General features: G+C 39.7%; 2 protein-coding genes across 2 annotated transcripts; one reads left to right on the top strand and one right to left on the bottom strand.

The window, feature by feature from the left end:
* Positions 1 to 3,548: 3,548 nt before the first annotated feature.
* On the top strand, positions 3,549 to 5,457 carry dcstamp (dendrocyte expressed seven transmembrane protein). The gene is made up of 4 exons (XM_030072007.1): positions 3,549 to 3,553; positions 3,727 to 4,819; positions 4,906 to 5,241; positions 5,390 to 5,457. Exons 2-4 carry the CDS (start codon positions 3,770 to 3,772, stop codon positions 5,447 to 5,449), a joined length of 1,446 nt encoding a protein of 481 aa, XP_029927867.1. The 5' UTR covers positions 3,549 to 3,553; positions 3,727 to 3,769; the 3' UTR covers positions 5,450 to 5,457.
* Positions 5,458 to 7,292: 1,835 nt separating this feature from the next.
* dpys (dihydropyrimidinase) lies at positions 7,293 to 20,443 on the bottom strand. Its single transcript, XM_030072280.1, has 10 exons — positions 20,373 to 20,443; positions 19,030 to 19,286; positions 16,547 to 16,705; positions 16,097 to 16,276; positions 14,065 to 14,254; positions 12,862 to 13,018; positions 11,846 to 11,987; positions 11,045 to 11,187; positions 7,900 to 8,107; positions 7,293 to 7,653 (listed from the first exon to the last, which is right to left on the bottom strand). Exons 2-10 carry the CDS (start codon positions 19,279 to 19,281, stop codon positions 7,594 to 7,596), a joined length of 1,491 nt encoding a protein of 496 aa, XP_029928140.1. The 5' UTR covers positions 19,282 to 19,286; positions 20,373 to 20,443; the 3' UTR covers positions 7,293 to 7,593.
* Between the last annotated feature and the right edge of the window lie 2,247 nt (positions 20,444 to 22,690).

The raw sequence follows: 22,690 nt of genomic DNA, 5'->3' as shown, positions 1-22,690 counted from the left end.
TGAGAATTATTTTCTTGAGGCTGCAACTTGCAAAAAAAGATGAAGAAAAACAAATAAAACAGATCAGCCATTTTCAACAATTTATATTATTTTTAAAGATAAATTTCACTAGTGCATGGTTTTCAAGGGGAGTGAATGCAACAGCGTGATTAAAAAAAAAATACACATTGTTTATCATTCTTTAGACCATTCATTAGTCTGTGTTTTGCAGACATGCAGATAAGGGAAACTTAAAGGAAATTTTTTGGAGTTATTTAACAGAGAAAATGTTTATGTGACAAAAAGTGATGATGAAAATAAATGTAAATTATTTATTTCATTGTAAAAGGCACACGCCTTATAAAGATAAACATTATGTGCAAATTGTACATGTTTCTCTTTTTCTCCCTCGTCCCAGGGTACTTATCATTGTACTATTCATTGCTACCATTGTTCAGTCCCCAGATATTGTCCAGATTTTAGGACTGTTGGTTATTTTACAGTTCTGTATTGTTTCAGTATGTATTTCATTTTGGATTTGATTTGTTTAACAAGCATGTTGAAAAGGATTTTCTGCAACATGGCTTGGGCACACCTTACAGTAACTCAGCATGTTTTGATAAAGATGATATTTGGAATTTTTGCAGTTTCTTGTACAGTGCATGTCAACTTCGTTACTTTTCTCCCTCACCTTAAATTGAACTCTACAGCAAATTAGTTGTTGGTCTTTCATGACCAATTATTGAAGTTTTGACAAAACATTCCACCCCCAAAATCATATTTTATTTCAAGTTTTTGAGAAAAAAAAAAAAGAGTGACATGGAAAATATTTTATATTTAATGGAGGTTGACAAAACAGTTGTGATTGCAAGTGTATTTTATTTCAGTATTGTTGACTAACATGCAAAAATAATCTGTATTGGTACAGCAAGAGGTCTATACCCAACAAGAGGCAGCAAACATGTAAGAGATGTATGTTGCTGACGAGTTAAATTTTACAGGCACTGTTTGTGAAGATGAGCTAATCACAAGTTCAAATAACAAGGGATATTGCCACACAAAATGCTTTTTTCTTGTTTAATGAAAATGAAATTAATTTACTATATTTTTGTTAGTTTTATTTAAAAGCCAAGACCAGTTTATTTTTTATTTCTATTTTTAGTAATTATAAATACTTCTCATGTCTGGGAAGTATAATGAATCTTATAGTTGCAGTATGTCTGAATGAAATTGAATTGAGGCATTATTCCTTTTCCATATTAAGATAATGCGTTTTAATGTCCATTAAAAACCTTGTTGCTGTAACAAGCTACAGTATATATTTTCATTTTAATTTTCATTGTACATACCTTTAGATGTCAGAATTTGAATAAACAAGCTAACATGGATAGATTGATAGAGTCCTTTGGAACAGGAAAAATGCCTCACATGGTGACAAAGACATATGTTATTTATCCTTTTGAATGCCTTTTAATTTTCTCTTTTGGTGCAATGTGTTAATGCCAAGGCTATGTCTTGGTAAAGTATGGTTGAGTACAGAGATTTATGTAAGTTATTTTTCAAATTAAAAATAAAAAAATGGATATTACACTGACACTGAGTGTTGGGTTTTGGTAAGAGCCATACACGCATACACATGTACACACAAACACAAATAATGGTGTAGTGGCTCCTAAAGGCACTACAAAAAAATACTCAGTAGTTCAGCTATCATAAATAGGTGCCGCTGTATCTTTGATATGGTAGGCTAACTTGTCTGGGTTAACCTGTCAGAGATTAAAACAATCAGCAGTCTCATTGGCTGAGTTAAACCTGAATGGGTGGAGCCAGAGAGCCACAGCTGATTTGGACTTCTAGTAACATTACATTGAAATCCACTGAAAAAAGTTATGCCGTTTATCAGGCAGTTTTCCATGACATATTCATATTCATGCATATCCATGCTCCCCAGAGGATGAACCCTGTTCATTTTGCTGACCTCATGACCTTTCCTCTAGCGCCTCAGGCCAAAATGTCACATTTGCACACAGATAGACTATCACCAAATGTAATTAGTGGATTTCCATGGCATACATGTTCCATTCAAGCTTGCCAGTTGGCTATCTCTCTCAAAAGCAGGCTCTCTGGCCCCGCCCACTGAGATTCACATCAGCCAATGATATTATTTCTGCCATCAGAGCAGCTGTGGTCAGGGCCAGGGGTCTTCTGATTGTATGTGCTGATCAAAGTGAGGTGGTTTGACAGAGAAAAGTTATTTTTGTCTTTTTAACAAACATTTTTTTTTATCACTTTTGTGTGATCAACATGTCACAAAGTAAAAAAAAGTCCTAAAAAGAAGTGCTCTATATCTGTGCTACTGAGAGCAGATAATATAATTATCTTATATTAAGATAATTATAATAATATAACAGTCTTAATTATCTTAAGACTGTTATATTATTATATAATAATATAACAGTCTTTTATCACTTAATTATGTATCAGAGAAAAATGTTGATACTTCCGACGATCTTGTGTGTTTCCTCTCTCATTTGGTTTTGCATTTCCGGCATTACCTGCAAGCTAGCTAACTCGTTACATCCAGTTGCCCGGCAACAGTAGCTTCATGACTTTACCACATTAATGCCAAGTACATAGTGTTCTCGACTTCCCATGTCACAACCACAAACTCATGACTTCCAGTTGAAGGCAGCATTAAACACAGTAGTTGAGTAGTTTATGCACTTAGGTCTACTGTACCGCTCACAGTTCTGCGGCACTATAGAACAGCACATGGTCGTGTGTTTTCAAAGTTTTTCTGCAGCAGTTGCACTAAACAAGTTATTAATTCTTTCTAGTTACATAAAAAAATAGTTCACAAGTTGTTTCTTTGTCAAAGCTCACATACTGAATCATTTGAGCTTCATATTTGAGTTTCAAGATGAAGCCCCAGACATCCAGACAGAGGAAACCTTTGTACTACCACCATGAAGAGTTTGAACATTATGACCTGATTTGAATTAAGTGAAAACAACTGGTTTGAGTGAATGATTGGTCATTACAATACAGCTTAGCCCAGTAAAACAGCAGCAAACTACAATCTGATTGTTCTCAGCATATTATAGTCTGTGGTGGCTTCTTAATTTGCTGTGAAAGAAGTTTCTTTTTTTATTACCCTGCCAACTTCCTCAACCCTGAAGATCAAGTTTTCTCTTATCAAGTTTTCAAGTTTAGTCTTATCAAGCTTATATCAAGTTTTCTCTAGTTACAGTCTTATATTCTGGATGATCTAACAGTTGTGAATAAAGGATTTTGATTTTATGCGAAGGCATAAATAAATCTCATAATGTAAAACTTTTACATGTACATGCAGTAATATTTGTATATGTAAAAAAAAATATTCTTTGAAACAAAATACAGCAAACTTCATATAAGTCTTGGTTTCCTCATTTTTCTGGTTTTAAGACTGCCTGCAAGGACATGAGTGAGAGATGAGTAATTGCTGTGGTTTGAGTGGACAAGAGGAGTTCTTGTTTTTAGGCATATTTAAGGAGAAACAGCAGAAGAGACATCACATTCTGCAACGCAATATCAGGTTTGTATGTTTCATTTCAATATGGGAAAGCCTAGACAGTACTGTATTTTGACCTAAAAAGAAAAGGTAGCTTCTGGTTTTAATTTGCGCTACAATGTTTAGAAAGAAACACTTCATAGTATCAAACTTTTTGTAAAATTTTGTTTCAAAGCCTATGGATTTTTCTCCTCCAGTGTTTGTTTTCCCGCAGTATCAGAAGCCAGGATTGATGCAGTGATGCGAGTCTCATGCACTTCCCTGAAACAAAGCTTCAGGGATGTTGGCTTTCTTGCAGTGGATGTTTACACAACTAGCAACAGGGATGGCTTGGGCAGAACAATCCTCCTTCTCATCACCTGCAGCCTGTTCAGCCTCTTCCTCAGCTCCTTCCTGCTCCTGTACCTCCTCTTCACGCTGGACTATGAGATTGCAGTTGCTGGTGGGATAGCCGGTTGCTTTGGGGTTCTACTGACTGTCGCTCTGTTTTTATCAAAACAAATACGGTGCACAGGGATTCTATTTGCCATGTCCATTTTCATGAAAAAGAGTCGGAACTTGCTCCTGGCTGCTGGGACCAGCGTCGTGGTTCTCAAAAATATCCGCAACACTTTGGAGAACCTCACAGGCCTGATCAGGAGCATGGTTTGCAACCTGAAGGCAAAGAAAGCATCCATCGTCATCTCACCACTGGAAAACTTTACCAGGATGTTGATGTGGATCGGCAATACACTCAAGGGATTAACAAACTTGGAGGTGATTAAGTTTGACTCTGAGCTCAATGTTTCAACCAAATTCGAAGCAGGTTTATTTACGGAGAAACTCGCTGATGCTGAGCAGAGGCTGAACAAAAGCGCAAAGTATGCGGAGGCCATTGTGAGCACCTTGTTCTCCGTGGCTGACAGAATGTTCCCTGCCATCAGCTTCCTCTTGCTCATGATGTTTATAGCCCTGCACATAAAAAAATACCGCAGTGACATGAAGTTTGAAAACACTTTTGTAACCAGCAAATTTATTCAGTTTGACCAGAAGCAGAAGGAGCAGGGAAAGCCTCATGTCCTCCCTCTCACACCAGAGGAATCAAAGCTGTACGCCTCCGTCCCATCCGCCCGTCCCACCACCCAGGAAGGGAGGGCTATGCTGAAATTTGGCATTCGAATTTTGCCCCATTTTGTTGCTTGGGTCATTTTTATAACTGTGGACGCCTTATTGTACTGCTTCGTCGATATTGTAACAAGAAAGTTGTCAGAGCTGGAACCATTCAGTATTCCCTTGGTGATGAACATCAAAGTAAGTATGTTTGAGGGTGGGTTTAAGACCTAGTGGATAATCACCAATAAGAACAGCATTTATTTCTCATGTCTTTCTTTTGTTAGGGGACTTCGATTGTTATTGGCCTCAAACTTGGGGAGCAAAACTACCAGGAAGACTTTTCCTACTCCGTTACGCTGTTTGAGAAGAGGTGCCTTCCTAAACCCAAGCTGCTGCTCTATAGCTCTGTAGTTCCCTTAGCTGCCATCCTGATTGCCCTGCTCATTATGGCCATGATGGCTGCCAAGCTCACCCAGCTCAGGCTAATGGTCTATGAGCGCTTCTTCTCTGCCTCTGCAGAGGAGAGGGCAGAGTACCTCCACGCCAAAATCCTGAGGAAGAGACTGAAGGGGAGGAAGCAGAGAGACAACGTGGGGAGCCCCACATCATTCTTTTTCAAGGTTTGCATTGCAGTTGCTAAAATATGTTTGTGACTGAATGAATTTTGATCGTAAAATGGTAAAATTCCATTGCAGTCCATTTCATTCAGAGCCATAACTGAACTATTTTGTTTTTCAATCTGTGATTTTGACTGTCTTTTCTCAACAGCCACATTTCTGGTGCCCACTGCTCTTCAGACACAAAGAGGATTTGCAAAATTCTGCATGACGAAATGACTTTTTCTGCTGCATAAATAAAACTATTTTTCTACTGCATATTGCTTCATACTACATAAAATGTTTTTAACAATAAATATGTCTTGCTCAAACGCTGGCCTCCGATACCTGTCCACAATCCTGGTTGTGTACTGTATCATTGTTATAGAGCTTTCCAATTTATTGAATTATATCACATTACATAACAGCCCAGTCTCCCTATTAACAGTAATGGTAACCATGGAAAAACAGCTTACATGGGGAACAGTTCCCCATTCATAATAGCTAACCAATTACAGACCATAAAATCAACAGCTTGTAATGCAATTCAGTCTAGCTCCAATGAGCTGTCACCGAAATGAAATTTAATTTTCATTGTTAAAGGTGTTACACACATATTACATCATGCTTGTTATATAACTGTTTGGAGAGAAATTTCTACCCCAAACCATATGACTAATTCAAGATATAACAGGGCAAAAAGTAATTACCAGGGGCAATACCCAAAAATGTTTGATTTTATTTGTGGAGATGGAAGTAGTGTGTTCCATCATTTGAATACACTTCACCTTGTCTGAGAAATAACCTCCAATAACCAAGGCTATGGAGAGGCAGAGCACTGCCCTGCATGTCTATGTCTGATGCCCCACATTATAGAACACAGATAGTTTTGCTTACATAATCCAAGACAGATGCCCCTACATGTGCAGCGAACAGCACTCATTGCTCTTTCCGCTCTCTCCACCATGCGGTTATGCTCTGTCACTCTCCATTAGAATCACTTACAGGTGTTACTGTCCTACTCCAGCACAGTGATACTAGTTGGCTCTGGCATATCTTTCGTTCTATGCTGAAGGAGAATCTGACAGTGAGGAGATGTGCTACCGAAACATGGTCGCACAATGTAATACTGTGTTGAACAGATGAAAGTGTGCATTTTTTACCTGGTGGTAGTGTTTGATGCATTTGCTGTCAGTGTGATCATTTCTGTTTTCCACTTTTCCACAACATGATTGTGTTGTTTCCTCATCGTTTGCCTCATTTTGAACTTCCCTTTGGAACTTAAAGACGTTGATTGAAATGTGTTTCGTAATCCATTGCACAAAGTAAATCACCATTTTAGGAAATACCCAGCCCTGACTCTACAGTACAATCTTCCCACTGTCAGCACCATCCCTACCCCATCTCCTACACTATCAGAGAAAGAGGAAGGAAGAGTGGTAAAGCTCAAGGATGAGTGGGCCTTGTGTGACTCACATGATGCTGCCACTGACCCGTGTGGCAACCTGATAAACTCACATTATGTCTTAAACGGCCCTGCGGCGCAATACCACGCCAGCATGCCAGCCCAATAGGAAGCTGCCACATGATGCTTGGTGACAGCCCTGCTGGACCTTTTTACCATACTAAGGCATGAATGCAGCCCATACATGGACATAGATCTAGTGAATATGGTAATGTGTGATCCTAATGTTGCATATGCAAATACAGAGTTAATCTGGGTCAGCACAATAAATCTTAACAGCTTCACACATGGTGCTGCGTTTCAATGGAAGTTTAATCAAAAGAGTGTGAAAGATGAATCACGCTGTCACATAGAAAAAAGATTTTTAAAAATGACTGGTCATAAAAAAAAAAAAAAAAAAGAATAACCAGTCACTTTCACATGTGAAGGTAGGGATATCTTTTACTGTCTGGCAACATGAGAAACACAATAGTACAGACAAATACAACAGCATTGAAACATAATTTTTCTTCAGCAGCACATTAACATTTTTGACTGTGAAATAAGACATAAAACCTATCCCAAGTCCTTACAGTGAACTGCATGACTGCATAATGTATGAATTGAGAAAATATACTTTTTGGCAATAGAGTGGGTCCCAGTGACCTGTGTAATAAGCAGAGCTGACCTGGAAACATGACATAATGCCTCACAGAATTGAGCAAATGCAGCAAATGTATTATCTGTCAGGGGAGCACTGACCTGAGTGTTGATCAGAGTTGACCTGCCCCCCACCATCCTTACCACACACACTGATTTAAATCACTGCATAATGTCTGAGCTGGAACAAAGTGAAGCAGTAAAAATCACTCTGACCAGGCGAGTATCTCTAGCACGTTGAGCTTTGGTCTATCATGTTCTGGGTCAGCCGCTCATATAGCTATGACTTTTCCTTCGTAGGGCTTTCTGATCACAGCTGTCGGTTTCCCCACCTGCAGACAAATCAAAAGTATTTAAAAGAAAGCTTGAGTGACCTTTGTTTACCAAATTTTAAACTGAACTTAAATCTGGGTTTCAATCAGTCATCTGACATGGTGCTTTACAGCCTAGGGGTCTTGATTTGCTTTTCCTTGGTGATCTATATGAGAAATATTATGTAACAAACTACTGCTCCCAAATCATTTGAAATGAGAAATATATCGCTGTTGTGAGTGATGAACACACTGAAGGCGACTGACCTGTTCTCTCTGGTTGACCCGCTTATAAACAAAGTCGGAGAAGGGCTGCCTGTGGATGAATCTGCCGTCCCCTGGCCTCACGTTTAGCTGACCATTCTCATACACCACTTTACCTCTGGAGATGGTGACCACAGGGACGCCGTGGCACACCATTCCCTCGAAGATGTTGTAATCCACGGCCTGGTGGTGTGTTTTGGCTGATATCTTCCTGTAGAGGCACACAAACAGACAGAAGTCCAGTAATGGAAACTTGTACAAAGTATTTCACCTTTAGAATCTTAGCCATCTTGACCTGATGTGCCATGTGATTACTGAGTTCAAATGCCTCTTGTTGATTTTATTCAACGTTAATGTGAGATAAAAAGAAAAACCTGCTGCGTTCTGATCTGAAACTTAAAAAAAAAAAAAAAAAAAAAAAAAAGTCACTGGAAGATGTACTCATAAACTGAGCATCAAGTCATTGCAAGTGAGTTACAGCAACAGCCAAAACAGTTTATTTCTACAGCTTTGCTCATGATGCACTCAAGTCTAAAACGCTTACAAAGCACATAGCTTGAACTTCTCTCAGTCAATAAGATGGCGGCTAAACATTTTCAGTGCTGCTTATTGCATTATTGTGGCATCTATCGGAAGAGCGCTGCACAAGCAGGGCAGGATAATGCTGTGGCTCAGCCAGTATCCTGACATAACAAGGCTGTGTACCTGGGGCTGACGTGGTGTGCTGACTATAAGTCAGTTTAAATGACGAGACAAATGACAACAAAAAGAGTTTCCTCATTATTCAAGCAGCCTTTCACAGCTCATCCAAAATGCTTGGTCCAGTTGATGGAGGGAAAACCTTTAAACCTTAAAAGAAAAATCCAATCTAAAATCAGCTATTGGCCATAGACTTTGCATTTTATTATTTGGTGGTATGTTTTTATTACTCCCATAGATGCCTGGCCAAACATAGACAATGTGACATCACATTAAGATTTTTCCAGTGCAGCTACAATGGAGTTGTAGCGGAAAATCTGTCAGCTATCAAAAATCAACTGTAAACATCAGAGCTGCCGTTTTGCACCAGTGTTCACTAATCATACAGGGAGAAATCCATCGTAGAAGAGGCACATATACCAATTTCACCACCAACAGTAGACTCAATAGATCAGAATGCAGTGTAGCTCCAAGACATGTTGAATTTCGAGTAAAGGATGAGAGCTAGAAGGAGTCTCACCATCATTATCACTGTTGCTCTCTCCACTTACATGTTAAACTCACAGCTTCATGTTGACAGCCTTCCTCAGAGGATACTTGAAAGGCATTGTGGGAAATGTAGGAAATCACTAACTGAAGTAGAGGTAGATGAGGCATGTTAATGGTAAGTGGGTACACCAAATGAGCAAAATGAAATGCACTGAACATCACAGACTGATGACATATGTGCAGAATTAAATGAAATCTCTGTGAAGAGTAAATATTACAGCCAGTCTGAAATCCACTTGAGCCCTCTTTTCCCCATTCACACATGCAGATCCTGCTGATTTGTAATGCCAGACACCATGTGGATTTCAGACTGACACAAAAAAAAAAAAAAAAAAGTTTCCTCATTATTCAAGCAGCCCAATTACGAGACAGAAGGTCAGAGACAGCGCTTCCTAGGCTTTCTGGTTATGTAAGTGTTTGTAGCCTGTGGCCCCGGATGTTATGAAGCGACAGTTGTGCTAAGGGCGATTAATTAGGCGGTTTCACAGATGAATTCACGGCTACAGCGATCAAACATGAGGTGCTTTCAAGCTTGAAAGACACTGTAACATCAGTAGACACGCAGCCACAGAACAGACGGAAGAAACACAAACAACACAGAGTCCCAGTGTGGTGAAATCCTTAAAGAGAACTGAATTAACAATGGCAGGCCTGAGAGGGACATGGTAAACTCTTTCACCATTCCACAGCTGTGGTAATAATTCAGAAGGTGTCGGCCCTTGCTCAAGCATCTCCATTGTTGCCCAGGAATTCATTTACAGCAAATTACACCGGGGTGTAATACGTTCCTTCCCCTAGCTCACATCAGCTGCTAGTGACTTGCCTGGAGGGGCTTAGCCCAGATTTTACAGTAAAGAGAGCAGTGCAGTGCCATTCTGGGTTATGTAAGCCTGGGTTTGCTACAGTACACTAGCTACTGGAATGCAAACAATCCTCAGTATTTGGGAATGAATTGAGGATGTGCACCGCTGCCTCAGAACAGAATGTGTGTGTGTGCACGTTGGTATGTGGATTTGGATTCAATGGCCTCTATTTCTGGGATTTCATTGGAATGAGGAAACAAACAAACAAACAAACAAAAACGTATAATCAATACGATAGACAACCTGTTCTTTACTGAAAATAACCACTTCACATTGTGTTCCGTACTAACTCTGCGTGAAATATTCGTCATTCTCGATAACGTCAGCCATGACCCATCCTGCATTGTCCCACTGCAATGCTGTGCACATGATGTCCTAGCTTATGTAAGTATGTTAAAATCCATCCTGCAAAGAAACCATACATGGAAGATTACTCATCTCAGCGCTAATTTGCTACTAATTCACATAACTGTGATTCACATGAAAAATCTGTTATGCTTTAATTTGCAGTTGTAGATACGTGACGACAGACCCTGACTGGCAGTGTCGACATAATCACTGAAGCTGGCTGGCTGGTGTGAGTTGAAAGGCACAGCACATGAAAGGCGAACCATTTCTTCTTGTAGCCAGGTGCATCCTATAGCCTATTTTTTGCACTACTAAACTTATTCAGCCAAATGTTTCACACGCTGATGACATACCATGAAAGTTGGCTCAATGTTTCAGCAGCACCATCTGCAGCTAAAGATGCTTATAGCAGTGGTAGAAATCTCAACAGCTATTTTAAAAACTGAGTCACTGTCTGATGTGTAGGCTACACTATTCAGAATGTGACTCAGAGCCATGAAAATGTATATGCACTGCACTAATGAATACAGCAAACACACACTCACACATCTGAGAGCTCTTTTTTACTTTTGTTTTTTTTATATCTATATCTATATCTATATCTATCTATATCTATATCTATATCTATATATTTCTTTATTCACTGGCATTCTGGTATAGCGCTGAAGTGGCCAGAGTCGGGTCCTCACCTTGTCAACTTGGGGTCCCATATAACCACATCAGCATCAGAGTCCTTGGCGATGCGGCCTTTCTGGGGGTAGAAGTTGAAGATTTTTGCTGCGTTGCTGCTGGTGACAGCTACAAATCGATTTTCGTCCATTTTGCCACTGTGCTGTGGGAGAGGAAAATGCACAAAGCACTGAGTTTCAATACGGGGCCACAGTGAATGACAACGCTATTCAGAATTAGCAGACAAAAGGTCAATGCTTAACTGTGCAGCAAGCAACTCGTTTCTGCCAAAATATCACACAACTTGTGATTTGTAAGCACCATTGCACATTGTAAATCTTTCCGGTGGCCTTGAGGGTGCTGCACTGAAATACCCTGCTCACAACAAAAGGAGGAAAATGCAGTGACTGCACTCTGCAGCAAGATCTGCCATAATTCCCCGGATTCTGAAAATTCCCTAATAGACAATTTATTGCCTTTCCAATCTAAATTGCAGAAACACAGAGATCACAAATGTCCTGTACTTCTAAATCAGCAATAAAGAATGACTAAAAAAGAAACAGTAAATAGGAAGAAAAAAGTATCTGTAGTAATTTTATGCACCTTTTTAGACTGACAAATCTTTGTAACTTAAATTGCAAGCAGTATTGAACTGATATAAGAATGAAAATATGATCTTTCAAGGGTAGTAGCCTAAATCAAATTCATTTTTGTTTATACTGGTGGTTGTTTGCTCTATGATGATGAAAAAAAACTGCATAATAGATACTGCAGTTCATGACTCTTGGCTGGTAATGTATAGAGACATTAACAGGACGTACCACCCCCTTCTCCCAGATGACAGACATCCTGTCCTCCACACCATTCACTCCGTTTGGGATCTTGGTGAAGTCGTCCTTGCCCAGGGCCTTCTGGCACACAGAAAAGGTGCAGTTGTCCGTTCCCGTCACACTGAGATCATTGCTAGTGTAATCAATGATTGAATAAAAGCATGAATGAATAAACGACGCTGAGGATGCTGGAATGAATAGATAGAATCGACAAAACAATGAATATTAGCATCATCGGAGTAAGAACAGAGTAACCCTTGAGACTCAGTCAGCAACAATATATTTGAAAACTCAGCTGCTTTTAAATCTCCCGTTCCTTTTCTATTCCTTCATACGGTCACAAAATTGCTTAAAAACATAAAGGATATGATAAATTACAGTGCACTATTAAAATACAGTGTGGGATAAATGAGGTGAAGTCTTATTTGAGTTTATTTCTTTTTTCACAAGCAATAGTATTGTCTTTCAGAGACCTTTAAGGGACAATTTACATGTAAACGTTTCAAGCAAAAAAGCCAGTTAATGTAAGCTTTTAAATTTGCTGCTCAAAACAGCCAGTGTCTGGTACTAATGATATGCAAAGCAAAACCACGTCAGCTGAGGGGATTGGCTGTTGGATTTGTGATGTAGCAAATCTGGCTGGCCCAGGGTGCATTTGGATTTCAGGTTTTAGGGGTGTGCACAGTCTTCAGCAGAGGATTGTAAAAACACATCTCTAATGACAAACTTTGCACAGTATAGTCAAATCAGTATCACCAAGGTCACACATGTTAGGGGATATAAACATAAGAAAAACACATTTTGGAGCGACACAGTGATGAATGCACTGATTGACTGACAAGCAATCTCAGTCTGGGCAATGAAAAAACACCACAGCAAAAAAAAAAAAAAAAATCAAAAATATAACTTCAACAGTCTGTTCAAGACACTGTTGAAGAAAGGCTTTACAGCAAAATATAATATAACAAAATAGCATAAATTGCTGTCTTTCTATCAGCTCCACATACTTGGCCAGCAGGTCCATGAGGTATCCAGGGGTGCTGGGGTCAGGTCTGAGGGGAGGACCCATGACAAAGCTGGCAGCATGAGCCCAGTCCTTGTCCCAGTAGTGAGTCCCATCAGTGCCCAGTCCAGCTGCAATGGGCTCCCCAAACACCACACGCCCTGTTGAGGATGGAGAAAAACACAACTTAAGCTAAATTACAATCATTTAGGATATAAGTGGAGCGGAATAACAGTTATATATTAGGATTAAGTAAAAAGCTATCTTTAATAAATGCATTTTATTCTTTATAATGCACTGCACTGCTACATCTGTTTGCCAATCAGGTGAATCATCTAATTCAAGGGGGTCAGGCCATACAACTTGCAGTGAAACCTGCCTCACCCTGCCTTTAACAGCTGCTGACCTGAACTAAAAAAGTCCCATGGTGATCTAGACACTGTTTCATAATGAATACATGCAATTTTTGAACTTTTTTGACATCAAAGCATTCACACAAAACATTAAACAAATACACAACATGGTGTGCATCAACATCTTCAGTGCAACAATACTGACACTAATGTTAAGGAATAGTTTCATTACACATAATGATACAAGTAGTTTAACTACATGTTGTTGTAGTTTGCTGGTAGTTCAACTAAATTTATATTCGCATGATGTACTTAAATTACTTATTAAATTACTTTTTCCATTTTATTTATTTATGTATATTTTCTTTAATTATCTACTTAAGCTTCAAACAATTTGGCAAAGAAAGAAAACTTTTTTTAACGCTTCTTCTCAATTCTAATTCAGCCAGCCCATTTTGAGTACTGAAGTTATTTATTTATTCACTCATTTATTTTGTGTATAGAAGCCGGATATTTCAGTGAACAAGTGGGTACTATTGCAGTAAATGTAATGTCTTCATTTGTGTTAAATTTTGCTAGAATTTTCTATTACATTGATATTGGGTTTTTTTTTGTTTGTTTGTTTTTGTTTTTCAAAATAATAGCTTTAGCTTTAGTCAGTCAAGGTATTTCTCCTGAGAGTGGCTTTACAGTAGTTGAACTGTTGTGAAGTAACTGGTAGCTTGCTGAACAATGCTTTCACAGTAGCTTCCCCACACTGAGTGAATCTGGTCGGCCCTTATAAGCTGAACCCACAAACTCATCCTTCCCATCCCTGGCCCGTCCTGACAGCAGGCGGCAGCAGGCCCACTCACCGTCTCTGCGTGCGTTGGCCACCACCTTGGCGGCAGACTTGCTCATGACGTGGACCACATACAGCGGGCAGTTGACAGTGTGGGCGATGGTGATGGCTCGCTGGGTGGCTTCGGCCTCCACCTGCTCTGGCCGACACAGCTCGTGGCCCTCTGGCCCTGTGATGCCCATGGACAGCATCCTCTTAGCCCCCTGTCGAGTCCCAGTAGGGGGAGAAGAGACGAGCGGGGGGTCAGAATAAAGGTTATAGAACAAAGGAGGATAAAACAGTACAACATCTGCCTGAGCAGAGAAGGAACAGTTTTGGAAAGACTCTTGTGCAGCCACCAGTTAAGTTGTACCCTCTTTGAGAATATTCACTGACTTAAAAAATAAAAGCAACAACAGTGACAACATCAGGAATCATTATCCCTTCTCTTGGTCCCTCATTGGGGCAATGCAAAAACATAAGGTGATATGTTAGTGCAGTCCAACCAAGAATACAACGACCAAGTGAGAGCATGGACTCAGAGGGTTAGTAGAAAACATTTTCATAGATCACAGATAGGTTAAGTTAGGTTGAACCCTTTGTGATTGTTCAGTAGTTGCCCTCTGCCACAAGAGTCACATGAATTAAGCTTATTTTTTTAGCATTTGCTACTCCCTAGTGGTGACTTGTCGCTATGACTTTGAAAAAATAAAAAGCAACAGTGGACTGAAGGGAAACTGCAGAGGCACAGTAAGTCAATATGTCCCTCCGATGCAGACTGCTTTTAAGCCCTCAGTGCTGAAAATATGAATTTTCCTTATATAGCCTGTACTTTTCTGTTGCATTTAGCAAAAGCTTTAAAAAGACATAGACACTGAAGTTACAACATAATGACCTAATTCATTCCCATTAATACTGACTGATCAGTATCCCAAGCCTGATGAACCACAAAACTGAAAATAATATATTCTGGCAAATTAAATAAATAAACAATAAACAAGCAAATAAAATTACAATAACAAAAGAGCTTTTTAATGGATCACTTCCTCATACTAGAATGCATTTGATTTTATTACAGCAATACATTCAGCTGGTTGGTTGCTATCAGCAGTCCTCGACGAGCATTCTTCTGTAGGTCAAAATCCACTTATTGAGATAACTTGTTGTTCATGAATAAATTAGCTGGAGCTGGACAGCATGCTGACTTACCTCTGACTGACTGATTTTATGAACTCCTGCATTTGCATTTTTAACTCAACACCTATTTTAAGACTATGTTCAAAAGGGGGAAAAAAGTTCCATTGGGAGGGAGCAATTTTCACTACCAAGGGACTGAAATCAAATGTTGTACAATTGCAGCAGGAAAATGTCCTCAGCCCTTTAAAATAAAAATCCATGGAGGCTATGCTGGCCAGCCTGACATGCTCTGTCTCAGATGCTATTAGGTTTAAACATTGACCCTAATTGATCCTGGACTGTGGTATGTTTACACACAGGCAGATTACATCCACTTTATTTACCTTTCCTAAACTCAACCTGAATCTTCCCTGAGAAAAGACAAAGCATGTGTCTGCATGTGTGATATTACACAATCATCGGCATGATTGACTGACTGATCAATAGAGAATAATTTTTGCAGGTTAGTTTGATGCAAAGAAGAATGGACTCCTGCTTCTACAGGCGAAACTCAAGTTATTTACCAATTAGTCATGGTGAAATAATTTTTAAAAAAGATCAAAAAACCTCCATGTTGGACCAACATAGAACAGCTGACTGTGAAATGGCTTTGCTGGGCTATTATTTGCTCTCTGTGACACTAATATGTTTACACTGTAAGGAAAAGTGCTTATGCAGAAATAATATGCCAGTGGTTTACTCTAATGGTGGAAATCATGGTGCATGTGTCTAACAGAACTGGAGATAAAATGTAAATGTCAACTTTATGTCAAATAAGATCAACACATTCCCAACTATCAGTGTACATTAATTCACACTAGCTGGAAATGAAGGTCAGCTAGTGGTTTTAAAGAGGAAACTTTTAACAAATGGATTAGTGCATTACCAACCTCTGCAATGAGGTCTCCGTTCTCAGCATGCACTTGAGCTATAGCTCCAATCTCCTTACACTGGGAGAAGGCAGCGTATAATTCTGAGTCATGCAGCATGAACACATCCTTATAGGCCATAAACATCTTGAAGGAATTGATCCCTTTCTCTTTGGTCAAGGTCTCCATCTCTCTCTTCACCTGAAAAAGCAGGAAGAGCATAATTACTTGCAAAGTATGGATTATTGGAAGGAAAATCACCTCTTAAATACCTCTTAAAAATGACTTATTTGGTATTTGCTATTTGGTTCTCTTCATATTACATTACATGTGGTGGCCCTCTTGACCCTGTTATATTTGTGACGAACATGAGCCATATTCTCTAACTGTGAATAAACCTACTTATTTCAAATATTTTGACACACTGGTGATATCATGTGAGTTTGCATTAATGATGATCTGCTTGTTCACCTCGTCACTCCACCAGGTGACGGCCATATGCAGCGAGTAGTCGCAGCAAACCTTTGGGTCGGCTGTGCTGCGCCAGCGGTCGTAGGCCTCCAAGAGAGACTTGCCTTTTTGAGGAATGGCAAAGTCCAGGATCATAGTGGTCCCACCTGCCAGAGCAGCCTGGACACACACACACACAAGTGGTCAACTTTGAAAAGCTGCATGCCCAAGTGGTAAAAGAGCTGCAAATAATCATTGAATCAGTTCTAGAAATTACAGATATCTGGAGAATATTCTTTTTACTGCAAATGTACAGAAAAAAATTATATAAGTGCATTATTATTTTATGCTGATGGTGACAACGTACAGGATATATTGCATCCTCTAGTCTAGGCTATAAACATTGAACTAAGTTTTGTATAAAGAATTTTCACGTATGTAATCACATTTTGTCAAAAGACCTGAATTAGTTGATTGACTGATTAGATGATAAACAGAATTAAGTTAAGTAAGTAAGTTAAGTGTCAGCTGACCACAGCTTTATTGAGATGACTAAGAAGCTATGATTTGCTTACTTTTCTCTGGTCATATTTTACTAAGCTATAAAATTAATATGTTTCATTTTTGTTGGTTTCTTCTTCTCCTTCTTCTTCTTCTTCTTCTTCTTCTTCTTCTTCTTCTTCTTCCTCCTATTATTATTATCATTATGTTAGTAGTAGTAGTAGTAGTCGTAGTACTGTTTTCCTTGTGCTTGCATTCAAACCTGTCTTGTGAGATCTGGATTTGCTGTTTTTCACAACACATGGTGTAATAACCTGCTGCTTTTCTGTGCAGCAGTCAGCTTTGTCAGTCAGCTCCTCCGAAATGTAATCTGTGATCTTACTAACAGACTGCAACACAAGCACAGGTCTACAAAAAGAGGACGACTTGCTGGTCTGTTGTGATGACATTTTGTCAGTTTTGTCAGTCACAAAATGACTGAAAATATTTCATTTCAGTCTTACCAGTTTCACCAGTGTCAAGTCTGACAGAATGAAAAATAACACTTCCGGTATCAACCTCCAAAGTAAAAGCCTTTAAAAAAAAAAAAAAATGTCCCAATGACTAAAAAATACATTCTCTTTAACATTATTATTTGACATTCACCACAAAGTGTAGTACATTTATTCATGGGGCAATGTTGTGACAAGTCTAGTTTTTGATCTAGCATGCATGTTAGGCTCATAGACACAGGCTTGACACTTATTTAAATTAAAAGATATATCAAAATGTTGCATGTTGTTCAAACATACAAGGCCTTATTACATGCATCCATCTTGATCTAGGAGCAGGCGAGGTAATTTCTTTAGCTATGTTGTGTTTTTGCTGATATTCTGGTCTAAATGGGACACATTAGCCTACACAAATAATATCCACATGACCTAAAACTGAGCATCAGGATTAAAAAAAAAAAAAATGGTTGGCTAAGATAGTTAAATACAATACTGGTAGTGTGTGCATCAATTTTTTACACCATGATTATGTTTCTCCTGATGCAGCTACATATGATATGCTTTTAAAAGCTACCAGAGTGTGCAGGTGTCATGCTGTCTTCTTCAGCAGGCCTGGAGGAAGTAGCAGCACCTAGAAATAGTAGTTTGTTTTAATTTTCAGAGTTTATACGTCTTTAAATGTTTGCAACCTGTTTTGTAGCTTAAGAAAGTTTGTGTAGTGTCCTGAGGGCTCCATTATGTTTCTAATGAAAAAACATCATTAATTCATTAGCTGTGTTAACTTATGGCCTGTCTCCTCTGCTGGAGGAGCAAAGCCCTGCTCTCGGTGAAACACAGAGAGCAGAGGACAGAAACCAGCACAGCCTAAATGAAAGGCAGTACAGTCTCTCATACTGGGCTGAAATGAAGGAGTGCATATAAATTATGTAAATAACATAAATAAAATATTTTGTTTCTTTTGGGGATGGGTGGGGGAAGGGAGGTGTGGCCTGATGAGTGACAGATCAGTTTCTAGGCTTCCCCTCAGCAGGGGTCTAGCAATTTTGCAGATACAGGACTGATAATGGCCTTTTATAACAACCTTAATCCAGTTCAGTGTCGTCCAACTGCAGGTGAATGTGATGTATTACGACAGGCTACCTATTATTGTTTGATTATTTTATTATTAGACTATCCTGGGCTTTAATGGGGAGTTTTGGTGTCCCATGCTGGTCTAAATGTTGTTGACTTTCCAGCCCTGTCTGGAAAAACATGAAAAAGTCTGAATTCTTGCAAGTTGTTGGAAATGCATTTGCAACAGAATGTTTTTCAAAATTAAAAGGTGCTGAATATCGCTAAACATGAAAGCAGCTTCCGTGAGAGCTTATATTTTGAAGGCTAAATTGCCTGAATTCCGGTGTGACTGTCTGCCTGTTTTTGGCTTAACGCACAGAGCTGTATTATCTCTAAGCAGGATCCTCGTCTGTCACATCTTTTCCATGTGAGTGACATACAATATCCTAATATGATCACCTTTGTACCGATGTGGAAGTCATCCACTGCTTTAGTGCCCATGAATGCCAGCTCCATATGAGTGTGGGTGTCAATGCCGCCCGGTATCACCAGCTTATCCTTGGCATCAATGACGCGCGCTCCTGACGGGACCTGAAGGTTTGGACCGACTTCGATAATTTTCCCATCTTCAATGTAGACGTCGCTGACGGCGGAGCAGTCCTCATTCACAACTTTACCCCCTTTTATCAGGATCCTGCTCGACTTCGCCATTCCTGCTGTGGAGAACTGAGCGTCAGTTTGAAATATAATAAACCTTAACTCAAAGTCGCGGTGTGCGCAAACCGCAGAGGGCAGCCACCTGGTTGGAGAGCAGCCGGTGACTGCGCAGCGGAGCCCTCACAGGAACATCAAGGTCGGCTCCAAAGTTCAGCTCTGACATTCAGGGAGTCTTTATGTGCGTTTGTTCAGAGTCAACAGTGTTGTTAAATATTATCTGGATTAGTGTTGATGCTCAAGCAGTTTTCAAAGATCTCTTAGTCAAATCTGTTATCATTAACATCAGTAAAACTGGCATTAGAGCAACGTTAGCCTCATGCACAACACTGAACATCAACCTACATAATCTTACAATCCCTCAAAATGATAAAGAATAATGTCCACGATGCTCATGTCCTCTGGTACTTTAACAAAAATGAATAATCTGGTATTACATGTTCAATAAAGACTGTAATATCTGAAACTGTGTTTGAAAATGATCTGTAAAAAATTACCCTGAGGGAATATATGGCCCAGGAAGCATAGATCTGCTCACATAGAACTGCACACTTGAACAGGCAAAACACTGATACACACACAGCAAAATAGGAGGTGAAGTTGTTCATGCAACAAAACAGCTGGGCCCTTCCAACCAGTCCTGACATGCCTTGTCCTGACAAGACACACAAGACAAGTTAAGGGGGAGCAGCTGGCTGTAGCCTGAGTGAAATATGTACCCACCGCAAAGAATACACTACTGAAGAAAGAAATTAACTTAGGCAGCATAATAACACTCAAAACAGTAACCTATCCAAAACAAAAGTGACTGAGTGACGCCTGAACTGAGTCCTGCTAATAGCATGTCACCTCTACCTTTTGCAAGCACATAATGCAGATGGTCCAAAGAGACAGGTTACAGCACCTGGCGGACACTGCTTGCAGTTTTGCAGTAGCCCATTCAACAGAACCAGATAGGTAAAAGGAGGATAACTAGATAGATAGATAGCTTTATTACTCCCCAAAGAGGAAACTCATTTGCCACCAAATCAATGCATGCAGACCACACAACAATAGCAGACTGGAATTTTGACAGTGACAACACATACCTTCAAGCAATTTTGCAAAGTATTAAGCTCCTGCACGAAAATGTGTGACCCTCAAAAAATATGGAATCCCATGTGGCACAAGCTCAACAGGAATCCTGACAGCTTTACCTGATTTGGTAAAACTGGTGTAGAAGGTGTGGCCAGCTGTACTCTGCGTGGGTGTTACCCAGCTCGAGAGTTTTTAGCCTGGGCTTAAAATCAGAGTTGGGAAGTTCCAACTCATCTGGACATTTTTCACTCTAGATTATCCACATCATCAAGCCTCTATAAGCTACTGAGTGATTTCTAGACAAGCAGCAGTTTCCCCCCAAATCTAAGAATTGGTGTAATGCAGTGTTTTTAATTCTCATTAAATCTCTAGCTGGTACACAGATGTTAGTGTCTGAGAGATTTTTTGGGGAGACTGTAAAGGTACGGTAAGATGATTATATCAGAATATCCATTTCGTTCTGTTTTCTATTTCCCTACTCTCAGTTTGCTGATATGTGTGGCAAATATTGTCCTTTTATCAATAATCAGATATTGGCCAGTGTCACCCTCCTTCACTGTGATGCACGATCCTTCCAAGAACAAAGAAGAGCAAAACTGTAAGGGAAACACTTTCAGGAAACTCTTAAAAAAAAAATGGGCACAAAGGTGAAATGGTCATATTGGAAGATACTTAATATCTATACATAGTACAGGAGCTGTTAAAAAATATTGCCACTGGCTTTGAAAAAGTCATACCTGTCTTATCCAAGTAACCAGCTGCAACCAGGGTCTCAGATAAAATCATATCTTGAGAAATTGGGTTTCCATAATCTATTGTTTATCGATTTAGGCATCCTTATAAATTGAATCAGTCTTCCTGCAGTTTAAGAAAATAAGGTTTGTGGCTATTAATTAACAACAGACACCAGCAAAACTGAAATAAATATGTGCAGCTTGAAACAAGTAGGGGAGAGTGGGATGAGTCAAGCCACTCTTTAACTTGGAAGATAAATGCCTAATTATATTACACATACACAGTAGGAGTAATTAAAGGAAAATCCATCCTTTTATGAGGTGCAGTGCATTCCCTCGGCTTGGTTCATCCACTGCTTCTTCAGCTTCCTACAATTCCCAACAAGCCCCAGAGAGTATAACTGAACTTGATGAATTCAACTGAGAGTTACATGTGTAGGTCATGGATCCATGTATGGTTTGGCCATGCATTTTTTTTATTCTGCTGCAGGAAAGTGGAAAACAAATGATGACCCAAATGGACTCAAATGGATTTTTATTTGGCTAGCAGCAAAGCTACACAAACCACAGTCTGTCAGATTTTTGCTGGCAACAACCATGGCCGGAGAATCTGTGAACCTTTGCATCAATCGATTTCCTGTTCTGAAATGAAAATCCGAAAATAAGCTGTCTTTCTCCTTCCCTACATGTGTTTGCTCTGTTGACTGTATTTGTCATAGCTGTGTGTTTTACAAATTTGCCAAAAAAAGAAACAAAAAAAAAAACATATCATTTTCACAACAGCAGGTGAGGTGTATGTAAAGTTGCCTTGTTGTTAATGACTGTTCAGTGGCACCAGAGTCTACACTTCCATATCATGCTCTTTTGCATTTCAAGCTGTAGCAATACAACCAAGGAACATACTGGAAAACAATAGGTCCTGAGCTATATTTTTACGTTTTTGCATTCCACCCTTCTCTGAATTGTGATCTGTATGGTGCACCATTCATCAGTGCACAGTATGCCCTCTCACCATGTCTCTGATTCATGCCTCACCTCTAAACAAACAAGTCACAACCCCCGATGGCTCCACCGTCCCAAGCATCAGTAGCCTAATTCCCAGCCTGGACTTTTCCATGCACTATGCAGCAATCGATCACACCATATCCCTCGTCCACGTCGCAGGCCAAGGATCCTGGTTGTCAAAGGTAGACATTGCCAGCACTTTCAAAGTCCCTCCTATCCTCCTATATGGAAGGGTGCATACTTCTTTGCAGTGCCTCTGACCTTGGGGTGCAAGAGCAGCCCAAAAATATTCACTCTTTCGCTCTCTTTAGCTGAAGCATTCTGTTGGATCCTGAGAAACAACTACAAACTCCCCGGATCTCATCCATCTTGTCGTCCTGCCACCATCTACACCCCCATCATACAGTCTCACCACTCTGACTTCGGCATTCCTTGAACTTGGAGTTCCTCTCTCCTCAGAGAAAAAGGATGGCCCCAGCACATCCCTGGAGAATTTCTCAGCATCATCCTTGACTCCATCTCACCCAATGCATCCCTGCCTACTGACAAAATCCTCTGGATTTCTTTACTCATTTCAAATTTACTTCTGG

Source organism: Myripristis murdjan, chromosome 16 (genome assembly GCF_902150065.1).
Source record: "Myripristis murdjan chromosome 16, fMyrMur1.1, whole genome shotgun sequence".
Lineage (NCBI taxonomy): Eukaryota > Metazoa > Chordata > Actinopteri > Holocentriformes > Holocentridae > Myripristis > Myripristis murdjan.
This window is presented reverse-complemented; position numbering and strand designations above follow the sequence as displayed.

Coding starts and splice junctions, on each gene's coding strand:
- dcstamp (XM_030072007.1), top strand. CDS start 3,770: ATGCGAGTCTCATGCACTTCCCTGAAACAAAGCTTCAGGGATGTTGGC. Junction 4,820..4,905: donor CCTTGGTGATGAACATCAAA/GTAAGTATGTTT, acceptor TTCTTTTGTTAG/GGGACTTCGATTGTTATTGG. Junction 5,242..5,389: donor CCACATCATTCTTTTTCAAG/GTTTGCATTGCA, acceptor TTTTCTCAACAG/CCACATTTCTGGTGCCCACT.
- dpys (XM_030072280.1), bottom strand. CDS start 19,281: ATGGCGAAGTCGAGCAGGATCCTGATAAAAGGGGGTAAAGTTGTGAAT. Junction 16,706..19,029: donor ACTTCCACATCGGTACAAAG/GTGATCATATTA, acceptor GTGTGTGTCCAG/GCTGCTCTGGCAGGTGGGAC. Junction 16,277..16,546: donor TCACCTGGTGGAGTGACGAG/GTGAACAAGCAG, acceptor CTGCTTTTTCAG/GTGAAGAGAGAGATGGAGAC.